Here is a 23570-nt window from a genome sequence, read left to right as displayed (position 1 = left end):
TTTTTTGTATTAAAGAAAATGAATCGTGATAGTCTTGTCCCTAGTGACAAATCCACTTCATGTGAGTTATGTCGATGTCTTATTTCTTCAAAAACTAGTCAAATACAAACGTGTTGTGGACATATTTTTCATAAAACTTGTTTGTCAAAAAGTGTGAAAACAAGACCATATTGCCCTATTTGTAATACTCGTGTTGTTACTGAGTCGACTACAGAAGGCTCAACTGGAGTTACAACCCGTTCAAAAGCCAGTGATCTGACTTCAACAGAACCATCAGAGGTTTTAAGCGCCTCTTTTAGAGGACTCTCAACACCACGCCAGGTCGAGGGAGATTCCGTCCAAGCTCAACCAGCATTGGTTCCAACCACACATAATACTTCCAGCTCTGATTCACCGGTTTCTAATCCTGCCGTGTCTATTATTCAAAATGAAGTTTTGAAAGATATGATAACTAAAATTGTTTCTGTCCAACAAGCTCAACTGTTTTCAGCATTGAACACTCAAATAGCTTCATTAATTGAGTCAAACATTCAGTCAAGTCTTGCAAGAATTAGTCCAAATATTTTCAATAATGTTCAACCTTCACATCAGCCTTTACAACCACCTCCCCCAACTAATCAAACTAATTCGCACATGCAAACGTTACCAGCTGTTGAACAACAGACTTTCAGGGAAATGTTAGGAATAAGACATGATAATTCTTCGGAATCCCCTACTCATTCTCGTTCCAATCATAGTAATGCAATTCCTAGACCAAATAGCAATAATCAGAGATCAGCTTTGACTTCTGATCTGTATGTTATTCCAGATAAGGTTTTACAAACGATTTCTAATTGGACAATTAAATTCTCAGGGTCAACTAATAGTTTATCAGTAGATAGTTTTATCTACAGAGTTGAGGCTTTAACTGCACAAACACTGTATGGAGACTATGAATTGTTATGCAACTACGCTGGTTCATTATTTGAGGGAAAGGCTACCGATTGGTTTTGGAGATTTCATCAGCGAGATCCTAGTATTACCTGGTCGAAACTTTGTAAAGCTCTTAGGGAACAATATAGAGATTCGCGAACAGATATAGATTTTTTGGAATTAATTAGAGACAGAAAACAGAAACCTAACGAAACGTTTGACAGTTTTTATGAGGCTGTTAATGAGTTGTGTGACCGTTTAAAAACCCCTATTGAAGACACAACCTTAGTTGAGATTTTAAGACGCAATTTGCTACCGGATATACAGCATGAAATTTTAAATACTCAAATTTATACTGTTCAACATCTTCGTGATGTTTGTAGAAGAAGGGAGTTTTTCATGGCCGATATCCGTAGGAAACATGGGTTTAATTTGTCCAGAGTTGCACCAATTCAGAAACGCATATGTGAAATTGAAGATAAGTTTTCGGAAGAACCTGTAGAAATTTTAGTTTGTGATGGTGATGAAGTTGCAGAAATAAATTTAGTTTGCTGGAATTGCCAGAAACCTGTTCATAGATACCAGGATTGTCTATCGGTTCGGACTATATTTTGTTATGGCTGTGGAAAAACTGATACATACAAACCAAATTGTAAACACTGTCAATCAAAAAACTTAAAGGCCAGTGCACAGAGATGTGCACCAAAAAAAAAACCATCGCAGGAAACGCAAATATAATTTCTATTTTACAAAAACCTGATTTAGAAAATAATGTTACAGAGAATATCAATGAAGCGAAGAAAAATTGTTCCAATGCGAAATCTTTTGAATCACTCAAATTTGACTCACTCAAAGATTTTTCAGTTGTTCCACAGATTTTTAAACCTTTTCACACTAGATTGCGCGAATATTATCAGAAAAGGAAACGTATTTTTAAAGATAGTCCTAAACTTAACAGATCATCTCTACGTATGCGAAACTTTTGGCAAAAGGTCAAGCAATTTAAACACAAATTTGTCGCATCCGTGTTGGATATACCATGTGATGTAAGACCATATGCTGAGGTTATTCTCTTTGGCAAAAATACTCTAGGGTTGTTAGACACGGGAGCGTCAATTAGTTGCATTGGGTCTGAAGCTGCAAGAGAATTTTTGTCTTCAGGTGTTCCATATAAAAGAATAATCTCATCTATAAAAACTGCTGACGGTAGAAGCCAGGATATTGTTGGTTTTGTAGAAACCAAAGTTTTGTTTAAAGGCATCGAAAAACCGATAACTATGTTTATTATTCCAGGACTAGAACGCAATTTGTTTTTAGGAATAGACTTTTGGAAACTGTATGATTTGTTGCCTGATAGTATTAAACAAATTTCTTTTTCAAATTCATCTACTTCTGTTAATGAAATTATTGAACAAATCCCTCTTACACCTGTACAAAAGCAACAAATCCAACAGGTTATTAACCTATTTCCATCCTTTGCTAAAGAAGGTCTTGGTAAGACGAGTGTCTTAAGCCATGTTATCGATACAGGAGATGCTAGGCCCATAAAGCAAAGACATTTTCCTGTGTCTCCTGCTATTGAGAAGTTAATCTACGATGAATTGGATAGGATGTTAGCACTAGGTGTTATCGAGGAATCCAATAGTGCATGGTCTTCTCCTGTTGTTCTTCATAGAAAGCCTGGGAAGAATAGGTTGTGTTTAGATAGCCGGAAGTTAAACTCGGTCACAGTAGGTGATGCTTATCCTCTTCCACAAATTGACGGAATCCTGAGTAGACTACCAAAAGCCGAATTTATAACCAGTCTAGACCTTAAAGATGCTTTTTGGCAGATTCCGTTAGAGCTGGGATCTAGAGAGAAGACAGCATTCACTGTTCCTGGGAGACCGCTGTATCACTATACTGTAATGCCTTTTGGGCTTTGCAATGCCCCACAGACCATGTCACGACTCATGGATAAAGTGATACCGCCATTTCTCAGAACAGAAGTGTTTGTTTATCTCGATGATCTTCTGATCATTTCGGATACGTTTGAAAAACATCTTGAGGTTCTAAGGGTTATTGCAAGTAAAATTCGGGAATCTGGACTGACTATTAACGTAGAAAAGAGTAGGTTTTGTGTACCGGAAGTGAAATATTTAGGTCATTTGGTTGGTAACGGGGTTATTCAAACAGATCCGGAAAAGGTGTCCGCCATAACAGATTTCCCAGTACCGCGATCTGTAAAACAAGTTCGAAGATTTCTGGGAATGACGGGATGGTACCGGAAATTTATTAGGAATTATGCTTCTATTACTACACCTATGACTGATTTGTTGAGTAGTAAAAGAAAATTTGTTTGGACCGATGAAGCTCAAAAGGCTTTCGAGGTTTTAAAGTCTCATTTGAGCACCGCTCCCGTTTTACATAGCCCAGATTTCACTAAACCGTTTTTCATACATTGTGATGCTAGTAAAACGGGTATAGGAAGCGTACTGGTTCAAAAGAATTCGGAAGGTGAAGAGGTTCCTGTGGCATTTATGTCCAAGAAACTCAATCAAGCCCAACGAAACTATTCAGTAACCGAACAGGAATGCTTGGCAGCTTTGCTAAGTATAAGTTCACAGTCATCACTGATCATGCGTCATTGAAGTGGCTTATGTCTCAAACAGATCTGAGTACGCGGCTTGCTCGATGGGCTTTAAAACTGCAGGGTTACAAATTTGACATTCAGCATAGGCGTGGTAGCTTGAACATAGTTCCTGATACTTTATCTAGGGCCAATACTGACGACTTGTCCGCTTTAGGGATTGAAAGTTTGACAGATTCGGACAGTGACACTGGGGTTTTTGTAGACCTGGATTCTACACACTTTAGATCAAATGAATACAGACAGCTCTTGAACAAGGTTGGGGAAAAATTGGACCAGATGCCGGACTTAAAGATAGTAGACGGTTACCTTTATAGACGTACTGAACATGCTACAGGGGAAAAATTACATGATGACTTATCGTGGAAACTTTGGATTCCAAAGGAAATGGTCCCTGATGTTTTGTTTAAGGCACACAATAGCTCATTATCAGCACATGGTGGAATAAACAAAACCCTCGATCGAATTAGAAGATTTTATTTCTGGCCAAACTTAGCTTTTGATGTCAAGAACTATATAAACAACTGTGACATATGTAAAACAACTAAACATCCAAATCATGTTCTTAGACCGCCTTTGGGAAAACTGGGGAAACTCAACGTTTCTTTCAAAAGATTTTTATTGATTTTTTATGCCCTTATCCAAGATCTCGTACGGGAAATGTGGGAATTTTTATTGTATTGGACCATTATTCAAAGTTTCCATTTTTAAAAGCTGTTAAAAAGCAAACATCAGATGTTGTAATAAAATACTTAGAGGATTTGTTTCACACATTCGGTGTACCTGAAACCATAGTGTCAGACAATGGTTCACAGTTTAAATCGAAGCAATTTGGTGAATTTTTGAAAAGATATGGAGTAAAACATTCGTTCACAGCAGTACATGCGCCTCAAGCCAATGCTTCAGAACGTGTTAACAGATCAGTTTTATCTGCAATAAAATCGTATGTGAAACCAGATCAAAAGAATTGGGATGAGCTTCTTAACAACATTAGCTGAGGTTTTCCGCCGGAATTTCAAGCAAAGTAATTTTGAACAAGGTTATAATGCGAAACTTGCTCCGACTTTTGTCAAGGCTCGTATTCGTAGGAAGATAGGTAATATTTACTATGAACTTGAAGATTTGAAGGGAAATTTAATAGGAAATTACCATGCCAAGGACATTCGGCAATAGCATTCGAGTAATAGATATGACATTTTCTTAAGTGCAAGCGTTATCAGCTTCGTGTTTTGTTTTCACCAAACCCCAAAGTCTGATTTTGGCAAGGGGGAATTGTAATGTCGCTTGCAATGATAAAATAATTTTTGGGAAAAAAATTGCGAAAGATATTTATGTATTTTTTTACCTAAATAAATAAATAAATAAATAAATAAATAAATAAATAAATAAATAAATAAATAAATAAATTAATTAATAAAGAATTAAATAAATAAATAAATAAATAAATAAATAAATAAATAAGCTTATAACTAAATAAATGTATAATAATGAATAAATATATTGTTTGCATGTTTTCAAATTTTGAATTTGTTTTATTTCCGTTGAAAAACTTAACATTGTCATTTACATTGTTTACGATGCCATCTATTGGAGTAAAGTAGAAGTATGAATATCACTCCTATCGTTCAATTGACGTTTGCATTAATATTTGTTTACGAAAATCTAATTGAATTTACGGAATAGAAATGTTACTTTTCCAAACCGCTAGATTTTTTTTATGCCAACAAAGGTTTCGTCAATGGTTTGGAGGAAAAATTCTGCCATTTTTTTTGAGGATCGCCTAGCAACAGCAAGTTTACTTAAACATTATTTGTTAACAATATTTTTTTTTTAAACAAAAAGAAAAGAAAAAGAAAGAATATTGATCTGAGCAAAAATTGAATTTTCTTGAATTATAGATCAGAATCTCTTATTGCTGTTGGCTTTCATTTCTTTCTTGTTGGATTTGTTTCTAAAATTGGTGCCAACTTTAATGGTAATTTTTATATTAAGAGAATAATCTCTCTCCAGTTCAATTTAGCAAGAAAAAAACGTATATCTTTTTTTGTTCTTTTTTTTTGTTCTTTAGATTGGCACCTAATTAAAGATCAAAAAGACAAATTTCTGTCCACAAAGAAGCTGCATAATTGTATTGAGCAGAGAGTATAGTCTCAGTCAGTTTCGGCTTTTGGTTGTGTTGTGGAGTGATAGTGGTTAAAATTTTAAATGAAAACAGCAAACAAAATAATAAAAAAAAAACAACAAGAAAAATTTAAATAATTGAAAAAAAAAATATTAATGAAAATGGGTGAAGAAAATATATAATTCTTTTAAAGAAATTAAAAATATTGAAGATTTGAAATGATTTGAAGAAAGAGAAAATCGAAGTTTGAAAAAATTTACAAACGAAACACTCAAGAAACAATAATATTTATGTTACACGGTTAAACAAACAAAGAAAAAAAAAAAAATCAGAAAACTCAAGAAAGAAATAAATTTAAAGAAATCACTATACTAAAAAATAAAATTAATTAAAAATGAAAGTTAAAATACCTTGAAAAGTGAATGTTTAAAGGAAATTTTCAAATTTTCAAAATAAATAAGAAATCATATTAAAATAAAAGAAAATTTAGAGAAAAAAAATTAAGTTTAAAATCCGTAAAAGTAAAAAAAAATATTTATATATTTCATATAAATTAAAAATAATCATTTAGAAAAAAGAAAGAAATTATATGTAAAAAAAAAAATTAATAATATTAAGTTATGTGTTAAGTGTTTTCTGTCGGCTAGTGTTATTAAGGAATTTAAAAAATTTTAAATAAACAAGCTTGCTTTCTAGCTTATAATGCAATTGCATTAACAGCCCCTACATACATAAAAACACACATATGTATGTTGTTGCTAATTCTCTCAGCATTCGATTAACATTATTATTTGGTAATGCTGTAGAATAATTGTTGTTGTTAAAAGTGTAAAGTAAATTTTGTTTGGGCTTATGTAAAAAAAAAATTAATGCAATTGAATTATAAGTAATAATGAAAAAATATATTATTATAATTAATCTATTAGTAAAAACAAAAAAAAGTTAAATTCAAAATAATTATTGTGCTACAGAGAACCTAAAAAGACAGTATCAGTAACTCTCTCTCTCTTAAAAAAAAAATAAATCATCATCACCTATCTACATACATGCTGCTGTACATTACGAAAGATCTTTCGTCGTGGGAGCCCAAGTTTAATGTAAGTTTCTCTTATTATGTTTTTTTTTTTTGTTCTCTGTGAAAATTTTTCTTGTTCTTATTTTTTTATCTTATTGTTACTTGGGGTGACCGTATTAAAATTTATTAAATTTTTAAACAATAATTTAATTAATACTTTAACAAAAAAAATATGAAACTTGAAAGTCAAATGGACTTAAAACATTTAATAATTTGTAATTGTAATTAATTTGTAAAGTTTTAATAAGTTTTAATTTGGTTCCCAATTTTTATTGCGAGAATAATTTATAGTCACATTGTAAAAGGTTGATGACTACATAGTGAAGTTATTAAAAAGAATTTATGTTTGAGTTAAGAGAGTATTATTTTTTTGATCATTTTTTTATTTTTTTTTTTTGTTTACTATTTTTTTTATTATTTAAAAACTGTCTTAAGAAAATTTAAAGTGAAAATTAATTTTGTATTTTTTTTTAATGAAAATTTTTAGAAATTTTATTTAAATAAATCATAATGATTTTTGTCTAATTTTTGAAAATTTAACTGTTTGTTTTTTTTAAACTTTTTGGTGTAATTTGCTGTGAGGATAAGGGATTACTAAATAAGTTTGTTTTAGTTAAAATTTTAGTAATCATGGTAGGGAGGGAAATCAATTGGGTTCATGACATCTTGACTCAATTCATATTTAGCTTTTAGATAGTTTTCATTTTAGTTTTTTTATTTACAATATAGCATGCAAATCTTTAAAATCTTGTAGTAAGGAAATCTTACGAAGCAACAGGCCACGAACCTCCCCTCCGACGAGCAATAAGGCTGGATAGTTGCATGCTGCTTGCCTGAATAGGCTTCTAAAAAAAATGTTTGTATTTGTTCTTTTTTTTAACGTTATATGCTACAATCTATTTTTCTTAGTCCTAAAAATAAGACGTATAAAATTGAGCTTTTGTCTAAAAAAAATCATTGCAGAATAATTCCGAAGTATTGAATTGTAATACACCGAATGAACTATGAAAATATCTGAAATATTTAGCAAGATATACTCATTCAAAATTAACAAACCTATTATATGGAATGTTTACTGTTAACTATAAAGGCAAGCAAGTCAATTAGAAAGCGGTTATTTTTTATTTTTATCGTTCAATAGTGTCATATCTCTCACTATGCAATGGGCGGTATTTGATACGCATGCTACATAATAGTTTAAATAACTGTATGTCATTAGTAACATTAGTCTTTTGTAGAAGAGTAGATTTAGTTTAGAAAATCCGAACTTGCTTGTTACCAATTGTCCCAATCGGGTCATTAGAGACGCAGAGAATTGTTTGATAAAAATTATTGCAATGTTTCGTAATTGGATTGTGGTGTTGATACGCTGACAATTTTTAGCCTTGTAATGAGGAAATTGAGTTCGTTAAGCGAAACTAGAAATATTTTGCTGATACATAAGAAATTGTTTGATTTTCCAATTTTATTAATCACCAATTATATAATTGAATTTCCTATTTATACCCTACACCACTATAGTGGGGAGGGTATTATACGTTTGTGCTGATGTTTGTAACATACAAAAATATTGGTCCAATACCCACCTTAAAGTATACCGATCGATTCAGAATCATTTTTTGAGTCGATTAAGACATGTCCGTCCGTCCGTCCGGCTGGCTGGCTGTCCATGTAAACCTTGTGCGCAAGGTACAAGCCGCAATTTTCAAGATAATTTGATGAAATTTGGACCAAGCATGTTTTTTGGCACAAGGACGAAGCCTATTGAAAATGGTTGAAATCGGTCCATTATTTCACCTAGCCCCCATACAACCGTACCTCCCGCTATAATTACGTCAAATATTCTTCTATCTCTCTAAAAATTGGCACAAATAAGTTTTATATAAGTATACTGCAGATTTTCGTAAGGATCGGCCTATATTTGACCCTAGCCCCCATACAAACCCCCTTCAAAAAATGACTTAAACGTCTAAAATTGACTTGTTACCATTTGTATCGCAATGAAACTCAACAAAACTAACTGTTATTTAGAAATATATCCTTTTCCCAAATTTACCGAGGACTATACTTTCCTACTTGTTTATTTAAAAAAAATATGTTTATCATTTATAAAAAGCAGAGACAGAAAATAATTATTATCTATGAAATTTTTGCTTAAAAAAATCAGTATGAAAGAATCGTCATAGAAATGTTTTGAATGTACCAAAATATTTCCCGAACCTTTTTTAAATGATTTCTTCAATAAACTTTTTTTTCTTGATTTTTATAATAAAAATTTAAAATAAAATTTATTTTTGATTTTTATTCTATTTATTTCAATAAAAAATTTTTTATGATTTTTTTAATATATTCACTTAGTAATTTTTCTTTATTCAAACAAAAAATAGAAATCAATCAATGATTTTTATTTTTCTAAACAAAGAATAAAAATCGCCTAAAGAATTTTAATTTTCCAATTTTCGAATCTAATTTCTGCAAATTTGTTCGATTATATCAATGGTAAAGAAATTTTACCAATTTTCTATTAATCTCTGTTTAAACCCGATAATTTTTACTGTCTTTTAAAGGTAAATATCGCATAATGAGTTTTATAATTAATTTCAAAAAATAAAAATCATTGTCTGATTTTTATTTGTGCCTTATGGTTTAAAAATTATTTGTGTTTTTTATTATTGATTTTTGTTTGAAAAAATTCTCAGTAATTTTTACGAAAAATATAAAAAATACAAATCATAAGCAATTTGTATTTTCTGAGAAATGAAATCAAACCAAATAAAATTTTTAATTTAAATTTTTTTAAATAAAAATAATAACAATTACTGTCTCTGATAAAAAGTTTAGGTCAATGTTAATATGATTATTAAAAAACAAATAAAGTAATTAACAGAAAGGTCCATATAGAACCTGGTACCAAATTATTACAATTTTAGTTTTAAGGGTTTGTAAAAATTTAAATAATGTAAAAAGTTTGCATTAAGTTTTAAATTTTGCTTTGCGTAAACATGATAGTCCTTGGCTTTAAACAATTTAGAAAGACTTGATATTCTTGTAAAAGTTTGATGTGGGCAAAGTTACGATAATGTAAAAAATAGATTTCGTTCCATGTGAAAGTTTTAAAATATACGGATGAAAGAAATGTCCAACCCCAAACGTATAAGCTGTATCCGTTCCTGATTTATTGAAATAAATATTTGATATAATAATTTATCTATAAGAAATCCAAATACTCCTAACCCTATCTCGTGCTTTTTGTGAGCTCCTTTTCATGAAAATGTTGATTAAACAAAAATCTTGAAAGCCGGACAATGGCAAAGGAAATGCTTTTTTCCATCCTCTGTATGTGCTCTATATTCGTCTCAATCCAAGAGTCCAATTTTGTAAAGCTATGCCCGTAACCCTGTGTCGCCACTCAGAATACGTACCATCATACAAACTTCAGCTTGAAGGGCTTTTCTTTATGTCTCGTTAGTTTGACCTTATAGAATGTTTGTGGTTGTACCCACCGTTTCAATTTACCAAAAGGACTTATGGGACTCTCTTACCAATAATATAAATTCTCCCCTCGTTGCATCAAATTATTTATTGCCTCGAGCTCCCTTCTCATTAAAGTTATTACATTCGCTTTTTCGCTGCCCACTACTTTCGAGTGTAAACCTTATCTTCATTATATAATCCCATGCACACTTTGTCTCCCAATTTAGATCCATCCTTGCTTTAATGTTCCGCTTGACGAAGACATTCTATATAAGATCACTTATACCCAAGTTTAATATTACACTTTTTGTTCACTTCTTCAAGGCTATCCGCGGTAGCTGCTAAGTTAATTAATTTTCAAGAGTTTTTATGCCATGTGATAATCTTTTGAATATAAATATTTTTTGATTAAAATTTATTTTTTTATGTTATTTCCTATCTGGCTTAAAAAATCCGTTATATAGATTTTCAAGTTACACATGTATATGTATATTAGGGTTAGAAGTTGTTGGGTAAGTTCTTTTGTTTTTAATAATAACAAGTGAGAGTGCTATATTCGGCTGTGCCGAATTTTATATACCCTTCACCATAGTCTATTTTAAAATATTAGTTTTATAAATTTTTTCCCGACTACATTACACCAAAAGCAAAACAAAATGAACAACAACAACGCTAAACGAAATAAAAAACAAAATACACAAGGCATCTAAACATACATACCGAAAAACACAGAAAAACAAAATAAACAACGCAATGACGCCTCTAAACTTACATACCGAAAAACCCAGAAAAACAAAATAAACAACGCAATGACGCCTCTAAACTTACATACCGAAAAACACAGAAAAACAAAATAAACAACGCAATGACGCCAACAGCATCCAAACATACAAAAAAATACACAGCTGAATAAAACCAAATACATCTACATACGCACATGTACATTTTTATCCAATTCACAGTGTTGTTGTTTTTTAACAAAGCATGAAAAAATATGACATTTTTTGATGAAATTTTCAGAGGTTGTCTCGGATTTTTGCTCATATCTCCGTTATTTATAGACCGATTTTGCTGATTTTAAATAGCGATCTTCTCGAAGGCATGTCTAACAGAATTATTGAAGATTCGGATCTCGCCGATATCTGGGGTCCTCTAAAAACTGATTTCAACAGACAGACAGACGGACAAGGCTTAATCGACTTACAAACGGAATGACAAACTTATATATACCATTCTCACGAAGGTGAAGGGTATAAAAAGGAGCCAGTGAGAATACGATCTAGCGACTTCGGTTTGTTAGTTTTATTTTCTACTCACTGCACCACTACCTAGCTATTTTATTGCGCGTCATACAATGTTTTTCAAATATAAAGTTATTGTTGTTTTCTTTTTTATAAAACACAATTCTTAACACGCAATTAAATAAAATGTGCAAACAAAATGACAAAGCCGAAAATCAGATTAAAAGAAAGTCATTATTCGAGTACATCAAAGTAGTCATTGAAAAGTAAGTGGTAATGGAAGTACAACCCATTACCGAGTTTTTGCTGGGATAATATACGTGCATGTTTGGGTGCTAGAGAGGTATAGACCGTAGTTCCTGTGCTTGCCTTATCTCCGTAAAATGTCGTAGGTCAAATAATGACACTTGTTAACATCAAAAATTTTATATATCAAAATATGAAAAATTTTAAATGTTATTTAACATATTTTTATAATGACAAAATCAAATAAGTATTATTTTTTGGTATCGTAAATAGACAATTAAAAATATATTCATTTTTACGTCACATTAAAACTACAGAATAAAAAACAACAAACAATATGTACAAAATAATAACAATAACAACTACTTTGAAAGTCGATTTTAAAAAATTGTTATTTAAAACACATTAATTCTTTAAGAAATGTCTATACATTTTCTAATAAATTATGTATATTTTATTAAATAAGATTAGATTTGTCTTAGGTCAAAAACTTAATGAAGTATGTCTTTGTATTTCAGCACAATATTATTTCGTATCCTTTTCTCTTCCACAAACCACACTCTCTATATAGTTGTTTGCACAAAAATATCCGTTTTATTTGAACGAAGAGAGATAGAGAGAGTTTAGGAGGTAACACACTCTCACATATATATATTTTAATACTTATACCAACATAAAGTTCATACATACATATGTATATGTATGTATGTGTGTATGTAATATAATGATGTGTGACATACATTTTACTTACATTTCACCATTATCTAAATTAACTTCATAATTATTTATGCGTTCATCTTTATTTTTCATAATATTTCGTTTCCTTTTTATTTTTATTATTAGATAAATAATTTGTTATTATTACATTGACATAAGTAGTATGTAGATAATTTTTGTTCTCAATTTGTTTAGTATTTGCACTTAATGTATACATAAATACAAGTACATTCGATTCAAAGATTAATAGGACGATATATTTTTATTTTAATTCCATTTCGATGCTTTGTTAAAAACATTTATTAAATATGTACTTTGGTTGTTATTTAAACATATTTATTTAAAACCGTTTAGCTTAGACCAGACCGTTGATTTTTTGTGTTTTTTTAATATAAACGAATTTTATAAGATTAATTTTATTTTAGTATTGAATTTGAGTGTAATATTAAAATTTTTTAATACACTGCGCGCATTGCGCATAAACAGCAAACATATTTTTTTATAAAAAACAACTAGTCAGAATTTCATGTGAGCTTCGCATTGTTACTTTACTATGAGAATTGTAATTCTTAACATAAGGACTTTTTTAAGGATACATTCTAGGGTTAAATGGAAAAAGTGTTTTTATTAAGAAATGTGTACTATATGTACATTAGGGTAATTACTTTTATACAATTTTTTCGAAATTTCAAAACGGCTCTATAGACATTTAGAAAACTGTGAATCTAATTCAAGTTTAAAATATATATTTCATTTAAAAGAAGCCATTTTAAATAGTAAGCGGAGTTATTTTTATAGAATTTCAAATATTGTCACATCTTGTCATCTTGTGAAATATTGATATTTAAAATTATGTGATATTTATGCAGTTTATTTAATTAGGTGATAGTTATGATTTTTCAGCAGAACGGTAAAAAAAGCACAGAAAATAAAGTGATTTTTGAATATCGGCTTTATATGGGAGTTATGACCAATTATTGTATTATATCATCTAAAGGTTCGGTAATATGTTGTCAGGCTTAGGGGGTAATGATTGTATTATATATAACAATTACATTTAAATTAATTGTACTTGAAGCTTTACCAGTTACAATTACTTTTAATTGTAATTGATGTTCTGCCTATTGTAATTATCAATAATTGTAATTGTAGTTTTGCCAACTACAATTACTTGTCAGGCTTAGGGGGTAATGATTGTATTATATATAACAATTACATTTAAATTAATTGTACTTGAAGCTTTACCAGTTACAATTACTTTTAATTGTAATTGATGTTTTGCCTATTGTAATTATCAATAATTGTAATTGTAGTTTTGCCAACTACAATTACTTGTAACAGTAATTGAAAAACTTCCAATTGCAATTACTTGTAATTGTGAATTTTGTTTCTTACAATTACATAATCGAAAAATCTCCTCAGAATGTGCAAATCTGAAGTTAGTATGACAGTACGTATTCCGGACGTGCGGATTCAGACATATGTAGAGGATGGTGAGAGGACAGTGAAACTCTGGAGCACTTTCTTTACCACTGTCAGGCATTCGTAGAAGTTAGGTTCAAGTATATACCCTTTACCATCGTGTGTTAAAAAAACTCGGTATCAAAAACTTTTTTTCAAATCAGTTACTTCGGGCTGAACATACTTAATTATTATAAACAAGTAAGAGTGCTATATTCGGCTGTGCCGAATCTTATATACCCTTCACTATAGTGTATTTTAAACATCTTTAATAAATTTTAAATTTTTTCCCAACTACATTATTATTACATCAAAAGCTAAACAAAAAGAACAACAACGCTAAACGAAATAAAACACAAAATACACAAGGCATCTAAACCAACAGACATCTAAACATACATAACAAAAAACAAAAATAACAACGCAATGACGCCAACAGAATCCAAACCAAGGGTGCCCAAGCCCCATGCGCTTGGTACTCTTTTGTTTTTGTAAATGCGCTTAGCTATAGACAGTGTGTTTTCTATACACTTATATGCGCTTAACACTAGCAATACGTTGTTGTTGTTCTTAACAGTATACAAGCAAGAGTAAAACAACAACACTTTCATATTCATTGCTGGTGAACATTGACACAGCAAAAAATATGATTTGCATTTTTTGTTAAAATAAAATAATTTTTCCTTTTGTTTTGCAAATATATTTTTAAATGAATAGAAAAAAGTATTTAAAACGTTTTCAATTATATGAGAGTAGATTGTGAGTTATTGTACAATAATTTTTATGCGAATAATGTAAGTTTGAAATTTAAAACTAACACAAATTTTTTCCAAATGCTTTTTAAAACAATTTTTTTAAGATAAACAAAATCTACGTCTCGTCAATGTTTACCAGCAATGAATCAGAGGTCGAAGTCGACCGGCTTCGAGTCGGAGCTTAGCCACCGCCGAACTATATTTAGTTGCTTGTGCCGCCGCCGAAACATTCGGCTTAAATCGACTCAAATTTTTTTAATGTTTTTATTAACTAGACTGTAAGATCAATTATGTTTAAAATACACTATGGTGAAGGGTATATAAGATTCGGCACAGCCGAATATAGCATTCTTACTTGTTTAACAATTTTTTGATGAAATTTTCAGAGGTTGTCTCGGATTTTTGGTCATATCTCCGTTATTTACCGACCGATTTTGCTGATTTTAAATAGCGATCTTCTCGAAAGCATGTCTAATAGAATTATTGAAGATTCGGATCTCGCCGATATCTGGGGTCCTCTAAAAACTGATTTCAACAGACAGACAGACAGACAGACAGGCGGACATGTCCTAATCGACTCCGCTATATATAAGGATCCAGGATATATATACTTTATAGGGTCAGAAAATTATATTATAGAAATTACAAACGGAATGACAAACTTATATATACCCTTCTCACGAAGGTGAAGGGTATAAAAACAAGTAAGAGTGCTATATTCGGCTGTGCCGGAATCTTATATACCCTTCACCATAGTGTATTTTAAACATAATTGATCTTACAGTCTAGTTAATAAAAACATTAAAAAAATTTGAGTCGATTTAAGCCGAATGTTTCGGCGGCGGCTCAAGCAACTAAATATAGTTCGGCGGCGGCTAAGCTCCGACTCGAAGCCGGTCGACTTCGACCTCTGATTCATTGCTGGTAAACATTGACGAGACGTAGATTTTGTTTTTGTTTATCGTAAAAAAAATTGTTTTAAAAAGCACTTGGAAAAAATTTGTGTTAGTTTTAAATTTCAAACTTACATTATTCGCATAAAAATTATTGTACAATAACTCACAATCTACTCTCATATAATTGAAAACGTTTTAAATACTTTTTTCTATTTATCAAAAAATATATTTGCAAAACAAAAGGGAAAATTATTTTATTTTAACAAAAAATGCAAATCATATTTTTTTGCTGTGTATACTTTGTATGTTTGAATTCCAAACATACAAAAAAATACACAGCTGAATAAAACCAAATACATCTACACACACACGTGTACATCTTTTTCTATGTACAGTGTTTTTGTTGCTTTTTTAACAATTTTTTAATGAAATTTTCAGAGGTTGTCTCGGATTTTTGCTCATATCTCCGTTATTTACCGACCGATTTTGCTGATTTTAAATAGCGATCTTCTCGAAAGCATGTCTAATAGAATTATTGAAGATTCAGACATCGCCGATATCTGGGGTCCTCTAAAAACTGATTTCAACAGACAGACAGACAGACGGACATGGCTTAATCGACTCCGCTATCTATAAGGATCAAGAATATATATACTTTATAGGGTCGGAAAATTATATTATAGAAATTACAAACGGAATGACAAACTTATATATACCCTTCTCACGAAAGTGAAGGGTATAACAAGTAAGAGTTCTATATTCGGCTGTGCGAATCTTATATAACCTTCACCATGGTATGTTAAAAAAAGTCGGTATCAAAAACTTTTTACAAATCGCTTACATACTTAATTTCATGTTTCTAGATTCAATATTATAGAAAATTCAAAAAGTACCTTAAAAAAATACCAATAAGTTCACGTTTTTCGGTTCTCACCTAATTCCGACTCTACATACTTAATATTATGTTTCTAGGTTCAATATTATAGGAAAAAATACCTTTTGCAGAATGAAAAAGTACCAAAAAATTCCTATCGATTTGTTCTCGTCTAATCCGGGCTCCACATACTTAATTTCATATTTCTGGGTTCATTATTATAGAAAACTCAAAAAGTACCTTTTGAAAAACGAAAAAGTATCAAAAAAGATTCCTTTTTTGTGTTCTCACCTAATACCGAATCTACATACTAAATTTCATATTCCTGGGTTCAATATCATATAATATTCAAAAAGTACCTTTTGAAAAACGAAAAAGTACCAAGAAGTTCTCTTTTATGAGTTCTTACCTAATTCAGACTCTACATACTTAATTTAATATTTCTAGGTTTAATATTAGAGAAAATTCAAAAAGTACCTTTTAAAAACAAAAAAGTACCAAAAAGTTCACTTTTTCCGGTTCTCACATAATTCCGACTATTCATACTTAATTTCATGTTTCTAGGTTCCATTTTATAGAATTTACAAACGGAATGACAAACTTATATATACCCTTCTCACGAAGGTGAAGGTTGTAAAAACAGTTAATTTTATATAAGCTGTTAACTGCAATACATGTCGTATAATACAACATTAACAATTAACAGTAATCGAAAGCTAACAATGGAGCTAATACCAAAATCGATAAACCGTTAGAAAAAAGCACACAGAAAAAAAAATTCAAAATCAAACAAAAAATTCATAAAGCCAACATACAGTAGTTTTCCGATTTAACGTACCCATATGTTGTCAGGACTCGTAAAATTGAAAAGTTCGTTATATGCAGTACTAAGTAAAACGTGGGTTTTGGTAGGAAAATAATTAAAAATAGGTACATAAAATATTTTTTAAATGTATTTTATAAAAATTAATTCTTTTTTTTATAAAAATAGCACAAAACACAAAATTCCGAATCTTATATACCCACCTTCAAACCATATTTGTGTCGAATTTAATCGCTGTATTTTTAATTCTGTCATGAGCTTTGAAGTTATTTCTTGAAGTTCATCGCTATACTCGTATTTTTAAGCGAGTAATGAGCGTTGAAGTAATTTTCTTAAGGGGGCCTGATATGGAGGGTAAGGTCATTTATGGACCGATACCCATAAAATTTGTTAGAGATATCGGTTAGTACTCGGCGTACTCGCATTGTTAAGCGAGTATTGAGCGTTAAAGTCATTATCTGAAGGACGGACGGACATAGCTACATCGAACTAAAATTTAATAAGAACCCAGAATGTGTTACAGTTTTGGGTATAAAAGCACCGCTTGCTACAACTTAGGTTATTTGTTATTTTTGATAAATGTCGTTTTATCTTCATTTAAATAATAATATTTTTATTAGTTCGTTAAACAGAGTACAAAAAACAAGTTTTATTCGTTATTTAAGGTAGTCAATATGAAAAATTAGCTTGTTCGTTAAATGCGATGTTCGTATAATTGAATGGTCGTTAAATCGGAAAACTACTGTACTTAAATACCTATCACGAAATTCGTAAAACCAAGTACTCAAATTCGCAAACTCTTTATTGATTCTTTATTATTTAAATAATATACTATTTACGAAAAACAATAATAAATATTTCGAAACAATTATTTTACTGAAACAATAACTCCAGTTATTTGTATTTGAACCATAACAAATCTTTTATCTGAAACAGATAAATTACTAAATTTTGACAATAATAACAATTCAGAAGATTTCTTATTGAATCTATAAAAATTTTGTTATTTTATTGATCGCTCGCGATCGTTATTTTATTTATATCGCTCGTTTTAAAATTCAAAATCGCGAGTTATACTTGTTAACACTTTTGTTTATTTTTCCACACTTTGCTAGACAGCATCGTAATCATAAAAATCTTCGTTGCTTAGTTTAATTTAAATAAAAATTAAATATTAAGTTTTTAGACTTAAGATTCATTTAAAAACAGGTTGTTCTGAAGAACACAAAAAAAAAATAACAGTCGGAAAAAAATTGTAACAAAAAATTATCCAGCAGCAACAACAAATGGAAGAACAACAACAGCAATTGCAAGGACAACAACTAGAACAAGCTCAACAACTTAATCAACAACAACCACCACAACCATATCCTCCAAATAATGAGTTCGAATTTAATATGACGGCCAAAAACGTCATCGAGCAGTTCCGGAGCATTTAAACATGCCGTTGAGTCAAACCTTGCTCACTGCGGAAACAATGAGACTTTGGGTCAATTCTGTATCAGGATTGTGGCGAACGAAAAAATCCTCGGAAATGTTGGTAGAAGGGTGAGAGATCTACCAAACAATACTTCCTTGGAGGATATTAAAATAACGATTCGGCCGAACAATAAAAGTAAGAAATCTAAATTAATTATTAAATGTATTTGAAAAAGCTAAATTTGAAATATATTTAGTAGTTGTTACAGTTGGAAAACATAAATTTAAATGTTTCATAGACACAGGATCGGAAACAAGCATTATTAAGCCAAATTCCATCGCTAATTCATTTTATATATAAAAATTAATAAACCGCCTTGGTACAAAACCATGAACGGAATAAATCACAACATACCGTTTGGATAATACAACCCTTACAATAACCATGAAATCTGTTCACTTGAATATTGCGATTTAAAAAATTTAAACCTGGCACACTTAAATTCGGAAATATTCCAACTTCTTGTAGGATTATTAAGCAGTTACCGTGAATTATTTTATTAAGATAAGCTTTCTGCCACTCACGAAATTGAACATGAAATAAAAACAAAATCTGACCGAACTCATGAAATTGAGATTCAGAAACAGTGGAAGAGATGTGAGAACAAAATATAATTAGAAAAAGCAATTCACCCTACAATAGTCCTTTGCGGGTGTTGTCTAAGAAAATCGACAGTTCGGGAATTTAAAAAATGGCGAATTGTCATAAATTACAGAAGACTAAAAAAATACAATAAGCAACAAATTTCCAATTCCAAATATCGATGGAATTTTGGACAAATTAGGAAAAGCTTAATATTTTTCTTCTATAGACCTTGCAAAAGGTTTTCAACAAATATTAATGCATAAAAATGATATAAAGAAAACCGCATTTTCCACACCTTTTGGGCATTATGAATTCATAAGAATGCCGTTTGGGCTAAAAAATGCTCCGAATTTTTAACGTCTTATATAAATTATTTTTAACGCCAATATATAAATAAAATTTGTGTCGTGTATTTAGACATACTACTAGACATAGTAGACATACTAATATTTAGCACTTCATTAACTGAACATATAGCAAATATAAAATTAATATTTGAAACCCTAAAGGAAGCAGGACTTAAAATTCAAATTGATAAATGTAGTTTTTTTAAAAAAGAAATTGAATTTTTGGGTCACATCCTTACTTCTAAGAGCATAAGGACAAACCCTGAAAAAATTGAAATTATTCAGAAGTTAAAGCTTCCGACGATGCAAAAACAAATAAAGTCATTTTTATTACAGGATTTTTTTCGAAAATTCATGAAAGACTATTCTAAAGTAGCTTTCCCAATAATAAAATATTAAAAAATACAAGAATTAACGTAAAAGACCCCAATTATATTGTAGAATTTGAAAAATTAAAGGAAATTATAACAAATCCTCCTTTTTTGAGGTAATCCGACTTTCAAAAGCGCTTTAAGCTAACCACAGACGCAAGTATATACTCGATTGGCGCAGTTTAATCCAGGAAGGTCATCAAATTTCCTATGCTTCGCGAACATTGAACAATCATGAACAAAACTACTCCACTATCGAAAAAGAATTATTAGCGATAGTGGGAGGGATAAAATATTATAGACCTTATATTTTTGAAAAAGAATTTGATCTGCAAACAGATCATCAGCCACTAAAGTGGTTACAGGCAAAATATTCGGGCATAGATATTAATCCCCGATTGCAACAATGGTTAGTGCAGTTAGGAGAATACGATGCGAAAATTATATTCCAGGGAAAGAAAATAAAATAGCCGAATTCCTCAGTCAAGAAGAAGATTTCAATGATCACATTCCTATTCTTGATACAATCGTTTTAAATACCAAATAATTTTAACAGAAACTAAGGAAACTGAAATGGAAATAATTTTTAATAAGAAACGACTTTTTATCGATTTGCATGACATTTAGACTACTAATGATATTAATATAGTCCAAAGTCATTGGTAAAGGAAAAATCGCCATATTTTCTGAGCTCAATGAGTACCAATTCAATAAATTACAACAAACTTTAGTAGAGTCATATTCTGGTATTGAGTATCTTTTGTTAAATGTAGCTATTTTGCTAAGGACATTAAAGACAAAAATGAACTAAGGAAACAAATATCACATTTTCATAAAAATGAAGTGGGTCATACAGGAATTATACCGACTTATGAGGGGATAAAACATAAAATATATAACACACAACTAAAAACAAAGATACATAAGATAATTAATAATTTTGAAATATGCTCCGGAGGGAAGTATGATAGCAATCCGATCAAGCCTAAGTTTCACGTCACAGAAACGCCAACTTCAGTTAATGAAATCGTTCATGTTGATACGTATGTGAATAGTAAGCACTCATTTATAATATTCATTGATAAATTCTTAAAACATGCCGTAGGTTTTTATTTGCCAGATAGAAACAACCAAACAATTATAAGCAAAATAATTAAATTTTTAGCAATAAAAGGCCCAGTCAAAAAGTTTCTTTTTGACAATGAATTTAATTTAAAAAACGTAAAGAATTTCTTGACACAAGAGAGAAACGAATTTCATGCCACGAAATCCAATAGTCATCCGGAAATTCTGGTATAGAATGTCTAAATAACACTACATCTCCTAGTTCATCGTGGAAACCTTTACCTAGCCATTTCAGTGCCATAAAATTTGCCCTACTGTCTCCAGTTCTTCGTCCTCATACAACCTGTAAAAATCCTGTGTGTTACCGACCCCATTTCCCCTAAAGGCTCCAATTGAGCAGTGTCCAATTATTACAGGATTGGTTGGTGGAGTTTTTGAAATATTCGGATATTAGCCTATAGTAATGACAAATTGGGGGGTTTTACTGAAGCGATCCTTCTATCGAGCACCAATCAGGTCAATTCATCTACAATCGCATTTCCCTGTATGTCACAGCTAAAATGTAACGTTTTACACTGCAAAGATTTAAGAGCTACCTGACTGTTAACATAAATCGTCATTTCCGACACCCTAGTAATGTTTGCCTTAATAATATCCACGGATTTCCATATAGACAGGATTTCCGCTTGAAAGACGCTACATTCGTCCGGAAGTCTGTAGGACACTACTATGTTGTTATCTATCAATTAAACCTCTACACATGTGCCAGAGTCCATTTTGGATCCGTCTGTGAAAACTGCACACCCCTCAAACAGCACTTCGGATTCTTCCCACTCATAAGAATCACTATTGAGGGTGTTACTCCGAAGTCCAGGGTCGTAACCAACTGATCAGAAATACCCTCCGTACTTCCCTCAATTCCTGTTAGACCTACCTCGTACTGTATTATAGTGTGGCCTACCCGCTTTGGACTTACTAGAACTGATTCAAACAGTCTGAATAAGTTCCTAGCCGCTACACTCGCAACATATTTCTCAATTGGGAGCAGATTCTGAATTATATCCAATGCCGCTTGCGGTTTCTGTCCTTGGCACTTGTAATGCCGAAAGAAGCGCACCTTTAACTTCTTCCGATAATATCAGATTAACGCCGTTTAATTTTGGCAAGCTAAAACTCTCAACTTTATATTTCCTAATGAAAAGAACTAGCTCCGCCTTAGATGGATTCACACCCAACCCAGTATAAAATACGATAAGCTGATAGGCCTGAATGCTTTTTCCGAGAAAATTGAGCATAATTGTGATGATAGGAAATTTGAGTTGGTAGGGAATTATCTTATAAACTTTAATAATTGCAGTATAACAATTCGTAATCAAACATTTTCTAATATAAAATATATGATCAAAGATAAATATTGTTATCCAAACATTAATAAACTTGAAAACTTAAGTATATCAAATATAAATGTTTAATTCCATAATATAATTATAAAGCACTTTCGAAATATTAAAGAAATTGAAGAACTAAAATTTCATAAAAAGATATCTTATTGTATAAACGTAACATTGATAATGGTTGCCACTATATTGATTATAATATGCTATTGTTTTATGAAAAAGAATAACATAACAACAAACAAAATTTCGTAAATGATATTTTAAGAAAATATAAAACTGGAATAATAGGCAATAAATATTGGAAAAAAGTGTAAGTAGTTACTTTTTGTTCGACGATGACCAAAAATAACTAGTTACAAATCTGCTTACCCGACTTTTCCGGATTTAAAACTGTTATTTTTCATGTTTGCTATTCTATTCTAGGGAAAGAAAAAATTTCATTCATCTTTCTCGCGGTATGGAGTTTCGCTTACTCGGAAACTTTTTTTGTTATTCTTCTCATGTTTCTGAAACAAAAATTTCTAAGTGTGGACATTAAGGAAACTTCAAAAAAGAATTAAGAAAAAGTTTTTCAACAAAAGTTTCCTAGTGTGGACCAGGTCTAACACAATAAAAAAAACTTACCGTTAGATTCAACAATTTTGATGTGTGGCCATGTTGTTTTAAGCGATATTTACATTTCAATTCGCAACGAGGGTATGGAAAACGAGTTAAATTCGAGCCGAAAATCAGCAAAATATGTGTGCAAGAAAAAGGTTCTGTTGTGCTAGTAAAAAAGAGCGAATAATATAGGATATAATCATAGTAGAAACAAGTAAGAGTGTTATATTCGGCTGTGCCGAATCTCATATACCCACCATCAAACAGTATGCCGTAAAAGGATCTGGGTGATATTTGGAATATGGATTAAGTCAATTATGGACCGAGCTCTTATGAACTGTAGTGGTGTGTTGTTTTATTTGTTTGAATAAACAATAGATTGCAAGCGGCGCTGGTATGCGCGCGTATTGCGCGGCTAAAGCTCGCCGGGTGGGGTGGTTCTTGCCGGCAACCTGTACCATTAACACACACTAGTAGTCCTGCATCTCCCTACGGTCATA

General features: G+C 31.0%; 1 protein-coding gene and 1 long non-coding RNA gene across 4 annotated transcripts in view; one reads left to right on the top strand and one right to left on the bottom strand.

Moving 5' to 3' along the window:
* Nucleotides 1–12883, bottom strand: part of LOC124420426 — a 63677-nt gene extending 50794 nt beyond the window's left edge. Inside the window, exon 1 of the long non-coding RNA XR_006941196.1 lies at nucleotides 12451–12883. This is a non-coding gene — a long non-coding RNA (uncharacterized LOC124420426). The remainder of the gene's footprint in view (nucleotides 1–12450) is intronic.
* Nucleotides 5449–18827, top strand: LOC124420422 (uncharacterized protein DDB_G0288467-like). 3 transcript variants are annotated; one of them, XM_046953132.1, is made up of 3 exons: nucleotides 5449–5828; nucleotides 6590–6760; nucleotides 18503–18827. In XM_046953132.1, the coding sequence occupies exons 2-3, from the start codon at nucleotides 6710–6712 to the stop codon at nucleotides 18662–18664; spliced, it is 213 nt and encodes a 70-aa protein (XP_046809088.1). In that variant the 5' UTR covers nucleotides 5449–5828; nucleotides 6590–6709; the 3' UTR covers nucleotides 18665–18827. The 3 variants fall into 3 exon arrangements, with proteins under 3 accessions (XP_046809088.1, XP_046809094.1, XP_046809096.1); XM_046953138.1 differs by lacking the exon at nucleotides 5449–5828 and adding an exon at nucleotides 6063–6184; XM_046953140.1 differs by lacking the exon at nucleotides 5449–5828 and adding an exon at nucleotides 6205–6254.
* The last annotated feature ends 4743 nt before the right edge of the window (nucleotides 18828–23570 follow it).

This window comes from Lucilia cuprina, chromosome 2, assembly GCF_022045245.1.
Source record: "Lucilia cuprina isolate Lc7/37 chromosome 2, ASM2204524v1, whole genome shotgun sequence".
NCBI classification, from domain to species: Eukaryota; Metazoa; Arthropoda; class Insecta; order Diptera; family Calliphoridae; genus Lucilia; species Lucilia cuprina.
The sequence above is the reverse complement of the archived record's forward strand: the minus strand, read 5'-3'. Positions and strand labels throughout refer to the sequence as shown.